Genomic DNA, 14,654 nt, shown 5'->3' with positions numbered 1-14,654 from the left:
GTTACAAATAAAAGTCCTGTATTCAAAAAGTTACTCAAGTAAAAGCACAGAAGTATTTGTAACACATTGTACTGTAAGACAGTACAGCAGCTACTTATTGTGGAGAATGAGCCGTGACAGTGTTATTATGATATTCAGTAAGCAGCACTTAAATGTTGTAGTTGGTCGAGGATGAGCTTTTGATGGCTTTACAGGCATCACTTCTTATAGAATTAACTTTTGTATGCAAAATCTCAACCTGAAAACGAACCCACAAGTATATCTGGTAAATAGGTCAGTGGAGTTAAAAGTAAAATTTAAGATAATTGAGTAAAGTACTATACCTGAAACTGACAAGTATGTCCAGTGGCGTAGCACCAAATTCTGGGGCCTGTCCATATGCAGTCTCTGTGGGCCCTCCACCCTTTCTCTCTGATCCATGTCTCTCTTATATTTGTTTCATTTTATTTACAAAGTCAGTTCTCTTTATTTTTTTTTTATTTATAAAGTCAGTTCTGTTTAATTTTTTTTATTTTATTTACAAAGTCAGTTCTCTTTATTTTATTTTATTTTATTTTATTTTATTTACAGAGTCAGTTCTTTTTCTTGCCCTTTATTTCCCTTCCTCTGGGAAAGACGTGACAAACCATCTTGCATCTTTAAGCGGTGACAGAGAGGGAGACAGAGAGTTTCCAATGTTTGTTTGCTTTTTACACAAGGTTAAGTCTTACAACATATGTTTAATTTTAATCTAGCTATGGCACCAATTACTTTAAAATAAAAAAAAAGTACTAACAAAACCAAATTTTTTGGCTTTTTTAGGGCCTCCCTCCCATTGGGGCCCTGGGTAATCAGTCCCACTTGTCCCCTCACCACAACACCACTGGGTAGGCCTACAATACCTGGATAAATGTAGATAGCCTAGTTACTTTCCACCACTGCATATCTTGCTGCAATCATGTCTACAGTGTGTATGTTTTTGTTTGTTTTTTTCCATTCATTCATTTGTTTTGTACATGTTGCATATCAGGCTACATATCACCGACCATCCCCTCGATCTGGACATTCATTCATCTTAAATATGCACTTTGCTACTGTTTGCACCATCTTGTTTGATACTAAACTGTTTGTTGTAGGCCACTTAGGCTGCAGTGTACAATGACAATAAAACTGAATCTAATGAAATCTGATCTTTATCTTTACTCTTACTGTAAAACCACCCACCCATTCCATAAGCATGTTCCATTTTCTCTGAGTGCATGTCAAATGTGTCTTATAGATACCTTATTCTCGATGTTCAACATTTAAACTCTGTACCCTGTGTTATGACCTAATGATCCTTCTTGCTCAAGGATACTTTAACATGAGGACAGGAGGAGCCAGGGATTTAACTGCCAATCTTTCAATTAGTGGACGACCCGCTTTACCTGCTGAGCCACAGCAGCCACCATATTGAACAAGAGTTGGGCTAATAATTCCCATTTCCTAATAACATCATATCACCACAGTGCATCTCTGTCCATTGATATCAATATCTATCAAGCCTTAAATAAACTTTATGGTCAAATAAGCCAATAATTTTTGGCCAAGTATGTTGACAGACATGAGGAAATTTTCCCCCAGTTGTCAGCAGCTCTTAATATGTGTAAATGCAGTGCAGACTACAAATGTAAATGAAGATAACATACATGTGCAGCTAAACAGATCATTATCACATAGCCTACAGGCAAGATCTGGATAACAAACATACAGGTCATATTGTTAAGGTATACAGCATATACATAGCATTGGTACAGTGCAAGATAGGGCAAAAATGCTGGATAAACATTCACATGATTTCTCATTAACATGGGCTAAATGGTTCTAAATGCTGTAAACAATAGAGCCCTCCGTTCCCCTTTGTTTCCTTAATCCACCTCGATGGTGAGCCCATACAGAAATCAAATATATAAACATGCTGTTCCATTGCAACCCATAAACGCAAATACCATGCAGCGTTATTCATAATGAGTCATAAATTTTAAAGAGTGCTATTTCATAAGAACTTGCGCATCTAGTCTGAACATGCTATAGTATCTGTTGGTTTGAAAGATCCCTATCTGGAATGGTCTGCAATTGCTCCATCAAACCACTCCTCCACACAGCTTGGCTTTGTTTTCTTGTTGAAAAGACTCCAATTCCTATTGCGTGTGGGAAAAGATAACTGAAAGTACTCTGTTGAAGTTCCCATTTTTGACCAATCTTTAGCGTGGCAGATGTTGGGGAGGGTCTGTCTCTCGTCAGAGGGCTCATCATAGTAAGATTCAAGTGTCATTATATTCTCCAACTGGACTGGTGGCACAAACACAGGATGAATAGGGTTGTAGAAAAGGAGCTGAAGCAGGCCCACGATCTTTAATCCTAGTAAGATATTTTCGACCCCTTCAACGAGCTGCTGTGTGTACAAGGCTGATTTTTAAAGGGAAAGTTCTGATTTTTTGAAGTGGGGTTGCATTATTCATAGTTTGTGTATTACATACAATAGATGTCAGTCGGCATGCCCCGAAGTGGAGAAGCAGGCTGGAGTTTGACACAGAAGCTAAGCAATGTAGTGCTGTGGATGGGGTTCTGCAACAACACATATTTTAGCCACCCAATCAAGTCCCACCTAAAAAATCAGTACTTTTAAGAGCTACATTGAGAATATTTTCACTGCTTAACCTTTCCGTCAGATAGCCTGTTTCGACGAAGAAACTATCAACAGCCCCAGTTCCCAATCTGTGCTCTCGTCAAAGCTACCAGACTCCATTGAAAGAAATAGTCATTTTAGCTTGTTGAACTGCTGGTCCACATCTGCTTTGAGTGGTTAATTGGTTTGTGTTTTTGTGTGACTTTGATGAATCCAAATGCTTTAAAATAAAATTAAGTCACACAGTCACACAAACTAACTGATCAAGGCAGCGGTAGACCAGCAGCTCCCAAGTTCAGCAATGTTAAATTGCGTTTTTTCTCAATGGAGTCTGGCTCTGAAGAGAACAATAAAACAACATCACTTTCCCATTGGAAATCACTGTCTGACATTCAGGGGTTCAAATAAACAGAATAAATTTGTGCTCTAGAGAAAGGATCAGCACTCAGTGAATAACCTCCTAAGCCCTATGATAAGCTATTATGGCAAAGCTTAACTATACAGACCAGTGAGCAGTGATAACTAACATGTCTTTGGGGTCATCAGGTGGGAGCCTCCTTTCACCAGTGTTTCGTCTAGTTGGTCCCACGACACCTCCAGGAGGCTAGACAGTGATCTCTGGCATCCCAGAGACACTCCCCTAATGCCAGGTCTCACTGCTCCCCGTGCCAACCCAACAACCTCCTTTACCTTACTTACACATGGCTTTCTCAGCCCAAACAGCACGGCCACCTTCAACCAAACCCAGGCTCCGTTTATGCGAGCTCCAGGTAGTGGCCGTGCCAATACTACCTTTCCTAACACATTCACCATAGGCTACTCTATGTCACATGCTACATAGCATAACTCAAATATAAGAAAGTTAAGGGAGATAGAGAAGATAAACTCACAGGCTTTCTCAGGTAAAGCAGTTAAAATGTCTTAAATATAGCGTACACTTAAACTGACACTGATTGTTTTAGGTGGCTGAAATATATTTTGTTGCTGACTCCTCTGCAGGGATACGTTGCCTAACTTCCATGTTGGACTTCAGCTTGACATCTACTGTATATAATATGCTGTCTATGGATAAGTGCCCCACAGAACCCCACTTCCAAAAAAAAACTGAACTATCTCATTAGTGCTCTCTGAAACGTAGTTCAACTTGAATTGCTGTTTTCTAACTATTGGTGTTTTGGTACACAGATTTGGTACGGATAGTCCTGTTCTCAGAAAATGATGCTAATGACTTTGGTGATCTACTTACTTTTCATTGAGAGCTACTATTGGGTTGACTTTTGTTGTTCATATGTGGTAACTATTGGATACGATGCTATAAAATGTGGGACAGACATTCATTATAAAGAAAGGGTACTAAATGTAAATGGAAGAAAGAGACTTTTAAAAATAACAGCAGCAACAGCAGTCTACAAGGAATTACTGGAAGCTTTTAATACAATGTTCAAATCTCCTGTCTGGTTCTTACAAAATTTGAAAAACAAAAAATTCAAACAAATTGAACTGAGCATTTTAGAGTGGCAAAAATACACATGAAATCTAACACAGACAACAGTGTCTGGTTGATCTACCTAGCAGTCAACCAGTAAAAGAAAAATGCAATCAATCAACCAGGAATAAAACATGGTCTCAGGATTATTGTCATCTTAATGTGACAAGATAAGGTCTTGTACCTTGTTAAAGTTCCTCAAGGAGTAAAAACATGTTGTCTCAGGATTTAGAGAAGGTGAAGTAAAAGTAAATTTCAGAAAGAAATCGTGTACAAAACATTCAAGACGACAATTTTTACATTAAACATTGTTAAACCATGACAAGATTCTTCAAAAAAAATGTTAAAGTTCATTTGACTATTGATGCAGACTATCCAGCACGTTTATGAGCCATTTTACAGATTTTTATTGTGGGTCTAATGTATTTGCAACAAATTAGACGTGTTGCATCAATCTAAATAGGCCCATCCCAAGTGTCATGCAGCCTTAAACCTGTGGAGCACAATCAACCTCCAACTAAACAAGAGCAACACCCTTTAAGCTGCCGGCCATGTTCTTGTTCAAGTTTTGCCCTGTCAGGTTTTGTCTGCGATGTCACAAACAGGTGTAAATAAATCCAGCCCAGCCTGATCAGGGGAGGAGCCTTCTGTGTATTGGACTCCTTCAACACCTAAACAGGTATCACCGTGGAGACACAAACATTGGGTGTGTCTCGAACTGATATCCAGATCATTAAATCATACAGGAAATCAGCTACTGTGTTTTCCTGGGTGTGACAAAATGCAGCAAATTAAACCCAGAACAAAATGTTCAGCATTTGTCGAATCAGTTGTTAAGGCAGTGAGAAAACAAAGTGCCACATGTAGTCTACCCACAGCCTGGTAAACAATGTTACAACGTAGAAATACTACACATAGTTAGACGGGATTTTGCTAGCCTTGCAACATTTATTATGATGAGTTCAAATCTTGGTTTTAATGGTTTCACACACGATTTAACATTTCACAGTACAGATATGTTTCCTTTCTCTAGGACACCTGTGTACAACTCTTCTGAATCCACACTATGTACTGCTGTTTGATAACCAACTAAACCTGCCACCTGCACTCCAGTTTAACTGACTTCCCTCACCCTGCTGCTGCTGTGCGAGATGAGACAAGCTGGGAGGTTAAAATGCTGCGCAGCCAAAGCAGAGTAAACACAAGTGCAGCTTATACAAATAATACTGGTTAACTTTGATGTAGTGCTGACAGTTTGCAAGGCATGATAATAATGTTATCTGCCATGCTAACTCACTATAGCATACTTATATTGATTATAGTTATTATCTGAAGCCGTGTTGTCCATGTTGTGACAAGTCCACCTAATGAACTCCCTGGGAAGCCAAACATAAGTATTTATACAGATGAACCACTTTTCTTTGTTTTGTTTTGTTTTTTTTTACAGGCTCAACAATAACATTGACATTTTTTTGTAGATCACTGACTCAGCAGTGTCTTAGTGTTCGTTTAATCTGTAACTTAATCAGCGCCCCGACATCTAATTCACTGTACTAGGCAAGGCAAGGCAGCTTTATTTGTATAGCATGTTTCATACACAAGGGCAATTCAAAGTGCTTTACAGGGCAATACAATATGAAAGATAATTAAAGATGCAGATACTATAATTCACCATCTACTGCCCTTTGGAACTAATTTCAGACAAACCCACTGATCTCTTTTCCTGAACAAAGGTGGTAAGGATGAGGAGAAGCTTACTATTTTCTACAGTTTTTGGGTGTCACAGAGAGCTGGTGACCAGTGGCAGTGCCAGGTCGAACCTGTGTAATGGCAGCAACAGAAAGTTTCCTGATCCACTGGGGGAACGGGGTCTGGTCCCCTGGAGCTGGGGTTTGCACTGGCTAAACACAGGCTGCTATGGTTGCTGACTAGAGCTTAGATCGGGCCCAAAAAAATCCAGCCTGACCCCACCCAAGCCCATGAATATTCTGTCCGAGCCTGGCCCAGCCCGTCCCTTTAACTGTAACTTGCGAGCCCGAACCCGGTTTAAACCCAACATTTTTTTTAAGGATACGAACGTGGACATTGAAGGCTGACTCTCGTCTTTCTTTCCATGGCAAGCCTTCGTCATGTGCCTCTTAAGTGTCGAGGTCCCCGTCTTTTTGCTGTCATTTACCAGCATCGCACTGCACTTGGTACACTCGACGAAGCCGATACACACGTTGTCACTGTCGACAACTCACTTGAGCCTTGGTACTATTATGAGGAGCCTGACCCGTCTGAGCCTGAGGATAGTGGCCGGGTCGGACCAGGTCCGGGTCGAGTTCGGGCTCGGGCAGAGAATCTAAGCTCTATTGCTGACAGGGGGCTCGTCTCCGGAGCAGCTGCCCGCTCTCGTCTCTGCAAGGTGGTCTGTAGCGGTGGGGAGTGAGGCGGAGGACATTCAAGGCTGATTCAAGGCTCTAGCTAACATTAGCTGCATAAACGTAAACTTGAAGCTGCAGCTAGGAACCTTTAGCTCCGGTAGGCAAAAGGTTAAACTAATGGCAACATCCTATTGCCATCTCTGAAATGTTTTGTTGATATTGACAGCTGTTTTGTTTTGTTTATTGTCAGACACTCTTTTAGACCAGTGGTTCCCAACTGGTCCAGCCACAGGGTCCAGATTTCTCCTCAGTCATGAGTTCAAGGTCCACACAGTTTAATATATTCGGTGTCATACTTGTGTTTGGCCATCTTCTCAAGCTAGTTTGCTGTCTCTGTCAAGTAGCTGTCAGTTATTCACTCACTCTACAGCAGGAAATGACAATTCAAAATAAAAGCGCTGTGCTGGAAATTCACTGTACTTCAAAATTAAGTGGTTTTTTTTACAAACTTGACACGTTTGCGAGTCACTTGTGATCCATTCATTCCATTGTGGACCCACAACCCAATTTTGGACCGTGACCCACCAGTTGGGAACCACTGTTTTAGACTCTCTTTTTGAGAACTTTGTTTTCCTGTTTTGGGTTGCTTTGCAGTGTAGGCAGTCGCTGCCAATGCTGGAATGTTAAACGTCTTTGCAGGATTCTAAGCCACTGACCGAAGGGACATTCACACTCACCTGCATTCATAGGACATCCAATAGGAACACCCTCTGTTTAAACTGCCCTGTGATTGGCCAAAGTCTCCTATCACAGGCTAGATTTTGTAAATCCTGAGAACAGAGCCAAGAGGAGGTGCAGAATTCTAGTTTTCTCTCAGTCCACTTGAATTTCAATATGCTTAAAGTTTATAATGAGATCTCAAAATGAAACTGCCTACCACAGCTTTAACTGTGTGAACAAATGAAGACTAATTACATCTGTGATTAGTAATAAATATATGGATTACACTGAGTAATCATGTAGAAGCTCATGGTGTCATCTCTGAAACTGAAGAATACATATATTCAGGATGATCTGGTGAACAATGAAGGATAAACTTTCCAAACTTTGAGTGACTATAACATTTCCTTTTCAGCTGAAACACCACTGTATCTCCCTCCCTGTTTGAATTTATAAACTCTTTTCACATTTCACTGATATGGCTAAAATTGGAAAGTCATCAAGCAATAAATAGTACTTTGAGGTGGCAACAATCACCGCTATCATGTGTTTTTATGAATCTGATGCAGAAATGTGAAAACTGAAGCGGATATTTGTCCACGGCAGAATAGAGGTGATAAAGGCTGACTAGCTCCTCTTGATTATTCATGGTGGTAATAGATGTGAGAGCTGCAGAGAGAGAGAGCTGGGATTTTGGAGACGGGAACAATGGTGGCTGCCATGAAACATGAGATAACAGCGAGGTGGAGGGAGTGAGGGAGGGAGTCTTTTACAATGGCTCCTAATTGGCCTGCACATGCCCAGTAGACCTGCCCTGAAAAGACCCTGTGTTCTGCTGCTTTACAGAGAAAATCCTGTGTCGTGTTTTAGGGTTTGAAAATCTGGAGATGGATGTGTGTGTGTTTTTTAATACCTGAGAAAAAAATATGAACCCTAAAGTCGAGCCTCTTAAATTCTCCTAAGGTGTGAGGCATTTGGCCAGAAATGCTTGTGTTTAGACCGTGTTTTTGAAATTCAGGCTGTTTTACTTTTCAAGATTTAAATGCACTTGTAATTCTGAAGAAAAACCTCACACCTGGGGCCAAGTGTTCACAGCTTTATACCGAGGGTTGCTTTTGAAAAATGAAAAATGTTCAACCAAAGTGAAATACTGCTCAGAGTCCAAATATCTCAAAATGTAAAGGAAAAGCTCACACCAAAATGAGAATTCAGTCATTATTGATTCACCCCCATGTTAGCTGAAAAGCCATTGAAGTTTGCAGGATGATGAAAGACATAGCCAGTTAGCTTTCAGACTTAAATCTCAGCCTTGTCCCCGAACGACTGGCATTATTTTACTGCCCCAAAAATCCTGGCTACAATGAAAAATAGCATGTTTTCCTAAAACCCAAGTATTTAGCGAGCAGTTTTCTGCAAGGGATGATACGACATTATATCTTTTTAATGATGTTGTCATCCCCACATTGTTCCTCAACCTCCCCCCACAAAATGACGTGATGACCCTCTTCTCTCTAAACAACCTGCGCACTCATGAGACTGTGAGAATAATTTGAATACTGAATCATTACACCAGTGTCTAGCCAGTGAAAGCTGACTCTTTCACGCTCATGAATCCAAGATTTGGGCTTGAGCCTTGAGGTTATTCCTGTTATGCATCATCGCTAATACATTGTAACTTCCCGTTCTCTACAGTAACAGAGTTGAGCCTTTTCTGGGTGTGGAGTGCAAGACTGGACAGGCACACACCCACACATGCTGAGTAATTCATGACAACTGTCTCGATCTCATGAACGTGCCAGATAGCCCGAGGCGTGAGCTCTGCTGTGAGACATTCATTTCCGTCAAATACCAGCGAATCACAACAGTCGTTAGATACAATACACACTGCCTGTAGGGACGATGACACTGAGCTGAGTTTGTGGCAAAAGTTCGAAATTTGCATTTAGAAATTTTAGAATGACACCAAGAATGGAGATTCTTGTTTTGTTGCAACTCATCTGTTGTGACGTGGGGATTGTGAAATATAAACTTACAAGGAAACACTGATAAGCATTGTTTTGTGCTTTTCCTGAACCACGTGTCATTTATCATGTCACTAAGTGAGATCTTGAATTATTTCCAGGGTATTTCCCCCAACTGTCAGATATCAGATTCATGAATGCTGTTTCACATGGTGTGCAGAGTGGTGTCACTATGTTTCCTATAGTTAAACTGTTGGTTGAACTTTATGATATAGCAACGTGAGGGATTGTTGATGGTCTGTTGCATCTGTTTGTTCATATTTTATGTAAGACCTGTGCTCTCTATCTTACAAAGACTTGTTACCCTCAGCCATCTTAATTGCACATCAAGGCCAGGTAATGGCATTCTTAGATTTACAGGAATGTGGCAACTTCTTTTTCCTTTTTTTTCATTTCTGTTTTTTAAATTTGATGTTTTTGAGTACTTTTGAACTTAGATAAGAACATTGTTTGATATAAAAAATAATTTTACTTAACTAGTTTTCTTATTTGGGTGTTTGTTTCTATCTCCGTGTCTCTCTTTATATTTATATATAAAGAGAGACAGTTATATATATGTTTCTCTGTGCATGTTGTCTTTGTTCCTATATGTCTTTTAGTTCTCTTACATGTATGTATGTATGTATGTATGTATGTGTGTAAGCACGTATATGTGTATATATTTACATCTACTACTGACTGTAATGAAAAGGTCAAGTATATCTGTTCTACTTTCTTATGTATTGTATTAGACATTAAGCAAGCAGATATGAAAACTATCAGTGTATTTAATTTCTTAAAGTTTAAATCCATGCCTCCTTCCACTTTTGTTAGTTCCACTGTTTTCCCACTGGCAACATGTATCTAAGGAGCCATAGAAAAAGATGACTATACATTTAGCCTTTTCTGGTACTTCGTACTGTCATTTTTGTTGTGTTGTTGTTAACACCTGGCTGCCATGTATTGACTCATGGCCTTGATGAACATTAAAGTGCAGCAAACATAAGATTTAGGCACATCAGTGGTGTTTGTAGTTATTTTATTTGGTATTACACAGAACTAAAGGGGGAAATGTGATCATGCAGTAACTGATGCCATCGTTCCTGCAGTTCATGCGCTTCCAGCAACAAGTATCTAAAAACAAATTAACTTCCCGAAAAACTAGATTTTTTTTTCCCTGACTATTTGTGTGTCGTGCCTGAGGAAGAGAGTAAAAAGCGTGAGAAAGTGAGGAGGAGGGTGTGTTCACAGGTGTACCAGCCCTCTCCTGTGTGTGTGTGTTTGTGTGTCACCAGACATTGTTGTACTGATGTAACACCTACCTGCTGCTGTGTATAAAAGACAAGGCATGATTCATCCACTTCATTATTAGTTTAGTGTGCCAAATAGTTCCTGTTCACTAAGAGTCTACTTCAGTCCATGGGTGCGTCACAAGTTTCTGGTATGAAGATGAGGAATCTTCTTTTCGGGCTTATTTTTGGACTCCTTGCTGTTGTCCACTCAACACCTGTTGATAGTAAGTGAAAGTTTTTTTCTTATTTTGTCAGTTTTTCACAGTGTATCTCTCTTAAACACTTAAACCAACACTATTTTAGCTTAATATCAGTATGATTTTATTAGATATGTGATTTTGTCTCAGAGGATTTCACTCCGGAATTAAGACCCAAATCTAGGCAGATTTTTTCCTGGTTATATCCTCATGTAAGATATTCACAGGTGGTATATTCACTCAATGAACTTCTTTGGCAAAATGACATTCTTCACAGGAGAGGCCATAGTTATGGGTTTTACAGTCTGACAAATACAGCAATTCTTCTACACAGACCTCTGAAATTTCAATAATTCCCATGGTGTCCCTTTTCTTACCCCGTGAGTCAGCACTCCCCTCCTTACCTAAGATGCTCTTTATGTTTCAGGTCTAACTCCTTCTGCAAGAATTCCAGAGTAGTATTTCATTATCGCTGCACAGGTTTCACTGGCACCTTCAGATTACACACAGAGATCTTTGTACAGTGTTCTGAGCTGCTCCAGGAGGTGCATTAATGCGTGTGTCTGGAGTAAGGTGAAACCAAAGATTGGCAAAGAGGTGTTACACAAGTCTGGGCAACTTGGTAACCTCATAGGGAACATGGGAGCTGAACGTGACAGGGCAGAGATGGAAAGTGGAGATGTGTGATTTGATTCTTGGGCCGTTTCATTAAATCATCAATGAATTCACATTTTCTTTCTTTCTTTTTTCTAACTCTATTAAGATTTTTTAAAGCAATAGATGTTTCTTATTATAGTCAGGCATGGGAGAAATATATGGATCATTTACTTAGGTAAAGGTTTTAATAACACAATGTAAAAATACTCCATCACAAGTACAAATCAAGTGTTTAAGATACTATTTAAGAAAAGTACAAAAGTATGATGAGTAAAATATATTTAAAGTATCATAAGTCTGGTGCCCACTCTGGTGCCCCAGACTCAATTCCAACCCATGGTCCTTTGCTGCATGTCGTTCCCCATTTTTCTCCTCCTTTCACACTGTATCTGTCCCATCAAATAAAGGCAAAAAATCTCCCCAAAAAATAGCTTAAAGTATCAAAAGTTAAAGTATATATTCCACTGATGGAGTCGCTGATAATATAATACATTATATAATTAGATTTTTAATACTTTTGTAGCAGTAAGTAGCATATTTCTGTTGCTGGTCGAGCTGTAGCTTGTCTTCGTACTTTATACAATTAGCTTAGGCCAGAGGTTCCCAAGAGGAAGTCGCAAGAGGTCGCAAGATAAACCCGAGGGGTTATGAAGTGATTAATGGGGCTTAAAGAAGAAAAAGTTCTGCCACACACATTTTGTAATTATTTATCCTCTAAACTTTGCCTTTTTAAAATACGAAACACTGATGTAGTGGAGTAGAAGAATAAAGCAGCATACAATAGAAATACTTAAGTAACCTGATAATTGTAGCCTACTTAATTACAATACTTGAGCAAATCCTAAATATTAAATACTTTATTTCCACTACTCATTATGGTAATATGCTCTGAAATATTACCATATGTGCCAATGAGCAAAAAGGGAGAATATTTGCATTAATTATACTTTTTCTTATTTTGTCCTCCTGCTCGCACCAAAACTCTGACAATGGCTTCCTTCCAGAGAAAACAGAGAAACAGAACAGTCATGGTTTACTCTGTTGCAATGGGTGTGTCCAAAGAGTGGTATGCTCTTGTTGAACTGATGCTTTGATGAGCCTGCCTCTCTTTTGTTAACCCACTCAGACGATTAGTCACTCAGGTTAATCATTACTGTCCCTCACCACACCTCATCAAAGAAGAACATAACGCAGGTTTATACAAGAATTTGGGGCGAAGCACATAAGCCCTGTGTGGCAATTTTGTAATACATGAATAGGGCTTGGTAACTTTCCTTTCCACTCATGTCAGGGCTGGTAGTCAAACACTTAAGGTGACCTGTGGAATTTTCTGTCTCTCCTTGTCCTAGCTGTGACCCAGATCCCCGCCAAAGCTGAGGATGACATCCTGAGAGAGGCTGTGACGGACGGCTTCCTCGTCGAACACCCTTTTACCCCCTCACGCACAACGGAATCACCCAAAAGAAACACAACCGTTCAAGCATCCCAGCAGCCGTCCACTGACTCCAAACAGGATGACATGATTGAGGGCAGTGGGACTGACTTTGAGTCCATGACCTCTATTTTCCACAAGTTTGCAAGTACAACTCCGCATGTGTCACACGCTCAGAGCTCCACCTCCACAGTGTTGCCAGGGAACACTGACAGCTCCAGTTCACATTCATCCACCACCCAAAGCCTTCAGTCCACCACTACGTCTAGTCCAAATGAAGGGCCAAATGAAGCCCAGCCAAACGTCACCCCCGATCACATCTCGCATTCTCAAACTACTGACCCCGCTGTCTCCAGCTTTGGGTTCCCGAGCACCCACAGCTCTGAATCAGGGTCTGGTGTTGGAGGGATGCTTGGCCATCATTCCAGTACAACCACAAGTATGACCTCTAGCTCCAGCACAGAAACTAGCGCTGCATCATCAAGCTCCACTGCTGCTTCTGTCACACCTAAGACTCCAGTAATGTTTGCAGGAAATGAAGGATCAGGATCAGGCGAAGGATTGGGATCAGGAATGTACAGCACAGATAAAGAACCAGTGTCACCCGCCACTGAAGAGCGAAATATATCAACAGTGCCTGAAGCTCCAGCCATCATTCGAGGTAAATATCCTGTTCCTTTTTCAATAGTTATGCCTACAATCACTATCACAATGTCTTTATTTATTGCCTGTTGAAGATTTCTAACCTGTGTTTTTCTGTCCTTAGTTATACAACCACAACAACAGCCCAGCCCGACGGAACCCAGGAACAAAGGACACACTACACCAGGTGAGTCCAAAAATACACTGCTTTTAATAAACCAGATTTTTGCATTTTTAAACATGAAAGTCCATTTTATTAACTCCAGCTCTCCCATATCTCCAGGTTGGATCATTATCCTTGGTTTTATTGTTGGTCTTGCAGCACTAATAATGCTCTGCGTTGCCATCGCCACCAGAGACAAGTAAGACTTTATAATCAGGGGGAAAAAATCCTCCAAACAATATTTTTGTCTTTAACTTTTCTGAGTGTATAATTAAATTCTTACTGGTTCTTTGTGCGCAGGTGGAATGGACCAAGCAAGGCATCCCAGCTTGTGAGCAAAACTAACTCCTCAAACCAGCAGAGGGGGCTAGAGATGGAGACATTCCTGCACAAAGACCAGCCCAGGGAGAACGGAAAGGCGTCAGAGTACACAGTCATCCCCCTGGATGAGCTTCCAGAGAAATGTTCATCACACTGAGGTTCAGAAACGGATCCTCTGGAGGCGTGAGACTCATCACAGAACCACAAGAACGTATTTAAAGCAGATGAATTTGATCAGAGGAGCAAAACTATTTGGGCTGTTGAGCAAAAGGTTTCTGTGGACTCTTACAGCTCTGAGCCAAGTCTGACCCAGAATCTTGATATTCCTGCTGACTCTCAAAAACTCTAATATCTTTAATCTGAAATTACATCAATATTTTGGTTGATGCATTTATTGTCATATCATCTCTTGCATTAACTGTAAAATATAAAACTGGTCGGTTATCATCCACAAATGCCATTTATTTCAAAACAAAGACGTTACAGTGTTTTATTTTTTGTACATATTTAATGTTTAAAGTTTTTTTTATAATGGATGCAAAAAAATGATTCAGCGTCCAGTCTTAAAGTGTCTTTGTTGTATTATTATGTTATTTTAAATCTCCTTGTAATAATATTATTGATGACTTGTGTTGTAACTTATATTAAGCTGCTCTGTTGTTACCCCCACATTCATTAAAGAAGCTCTGAGTGCTGAACAGTGCTCAGCCCACTAACTTATTAGCCAACCT

General features: G+C 40.1%; 1 protein-coding gene across 2 annotated transcripts; it reads left to right on the top strand.

Annotated features, from left to right (window-relative positions):
• Positions 1-10,578: 10,578 nt before the first annotated feature.
• On the top strand, positions 10,579-14,639 carry cd44a (CD44 molecule (IN blood group) a). 2 transcript variants are annotated; one of them, XM_078173522.1, is made up of 6 exons: positions 10,579-10,735; positions 12,715-13,236; positions 13,330-13,458; positions 13,564-13,626; positions 13,723-13,801; positions 13,903-14,639. In XM_078173522.1, exons 1-6 carry the CDS (start codon positions 10,639-10,641, stop codon positions 14,078-14,080), a joined length of 1,068 nt encoding a protein of 355 aa, XP_078029648.1. In that variant the 5' UTR covers positions 10,579-10,638; the 3' UTR covers positions 14,081-14,639. The 2 variants fall into 2 exon arrangements, with proteins under 2 accessions (XP_078029648.1, XP_033482557.1); XM_033626666.2 differs by having other exon boundaries at positions 12,715-13,458.
• Positions 14,640-14,654: the final 15 nt, after the last annotated feature.

This window comes from Epinephelus lanceolatus, chromosome 2 (assembly GCF_041903045.1).
Source record: "Epinephelus lanceolatus isolate andai-2023 chromosome 2, ASM4190304v1, whole genome shotgun sequence".
Classification (NCBI taxonomy): Eukaryota; Metazoa; Chordata; class Actinopteri; order Perciformes; family Serranidae; genus Epinephelus; species Epinephelus lanceolatus.
The sequence above is the reverse complement of the archived record's forward strand: the minus strand, read 5'-3'. Positions and strand labels throughout refer to the sequence as shown.

Excerpts from the sequence above, each read along its gene's own strand:
- cd44a (XM_033626666.2), top strand. The coding sequence starts at position 10,639 with ATGGGTGCGTCACAAGTTTCTGGTATGAAGATGAGGAATCTTCTTTTC. Across the intron at positions 10,736-12,714 it reads CCACTCAACACCTGTTGATA|CTGTGACCCAGATCCCCGCC; the intron begins GTAAGTGAAAGT and ends TCCTTGTCCTAG. Across the intron at positions 13,802-13,902 it reads GCCATCGCCACCAGAGACAA|GTGGAATGGACCAAGCAAGG; the intron begins GTAAGACTTTAT and ends CTTTGTGCGCAG.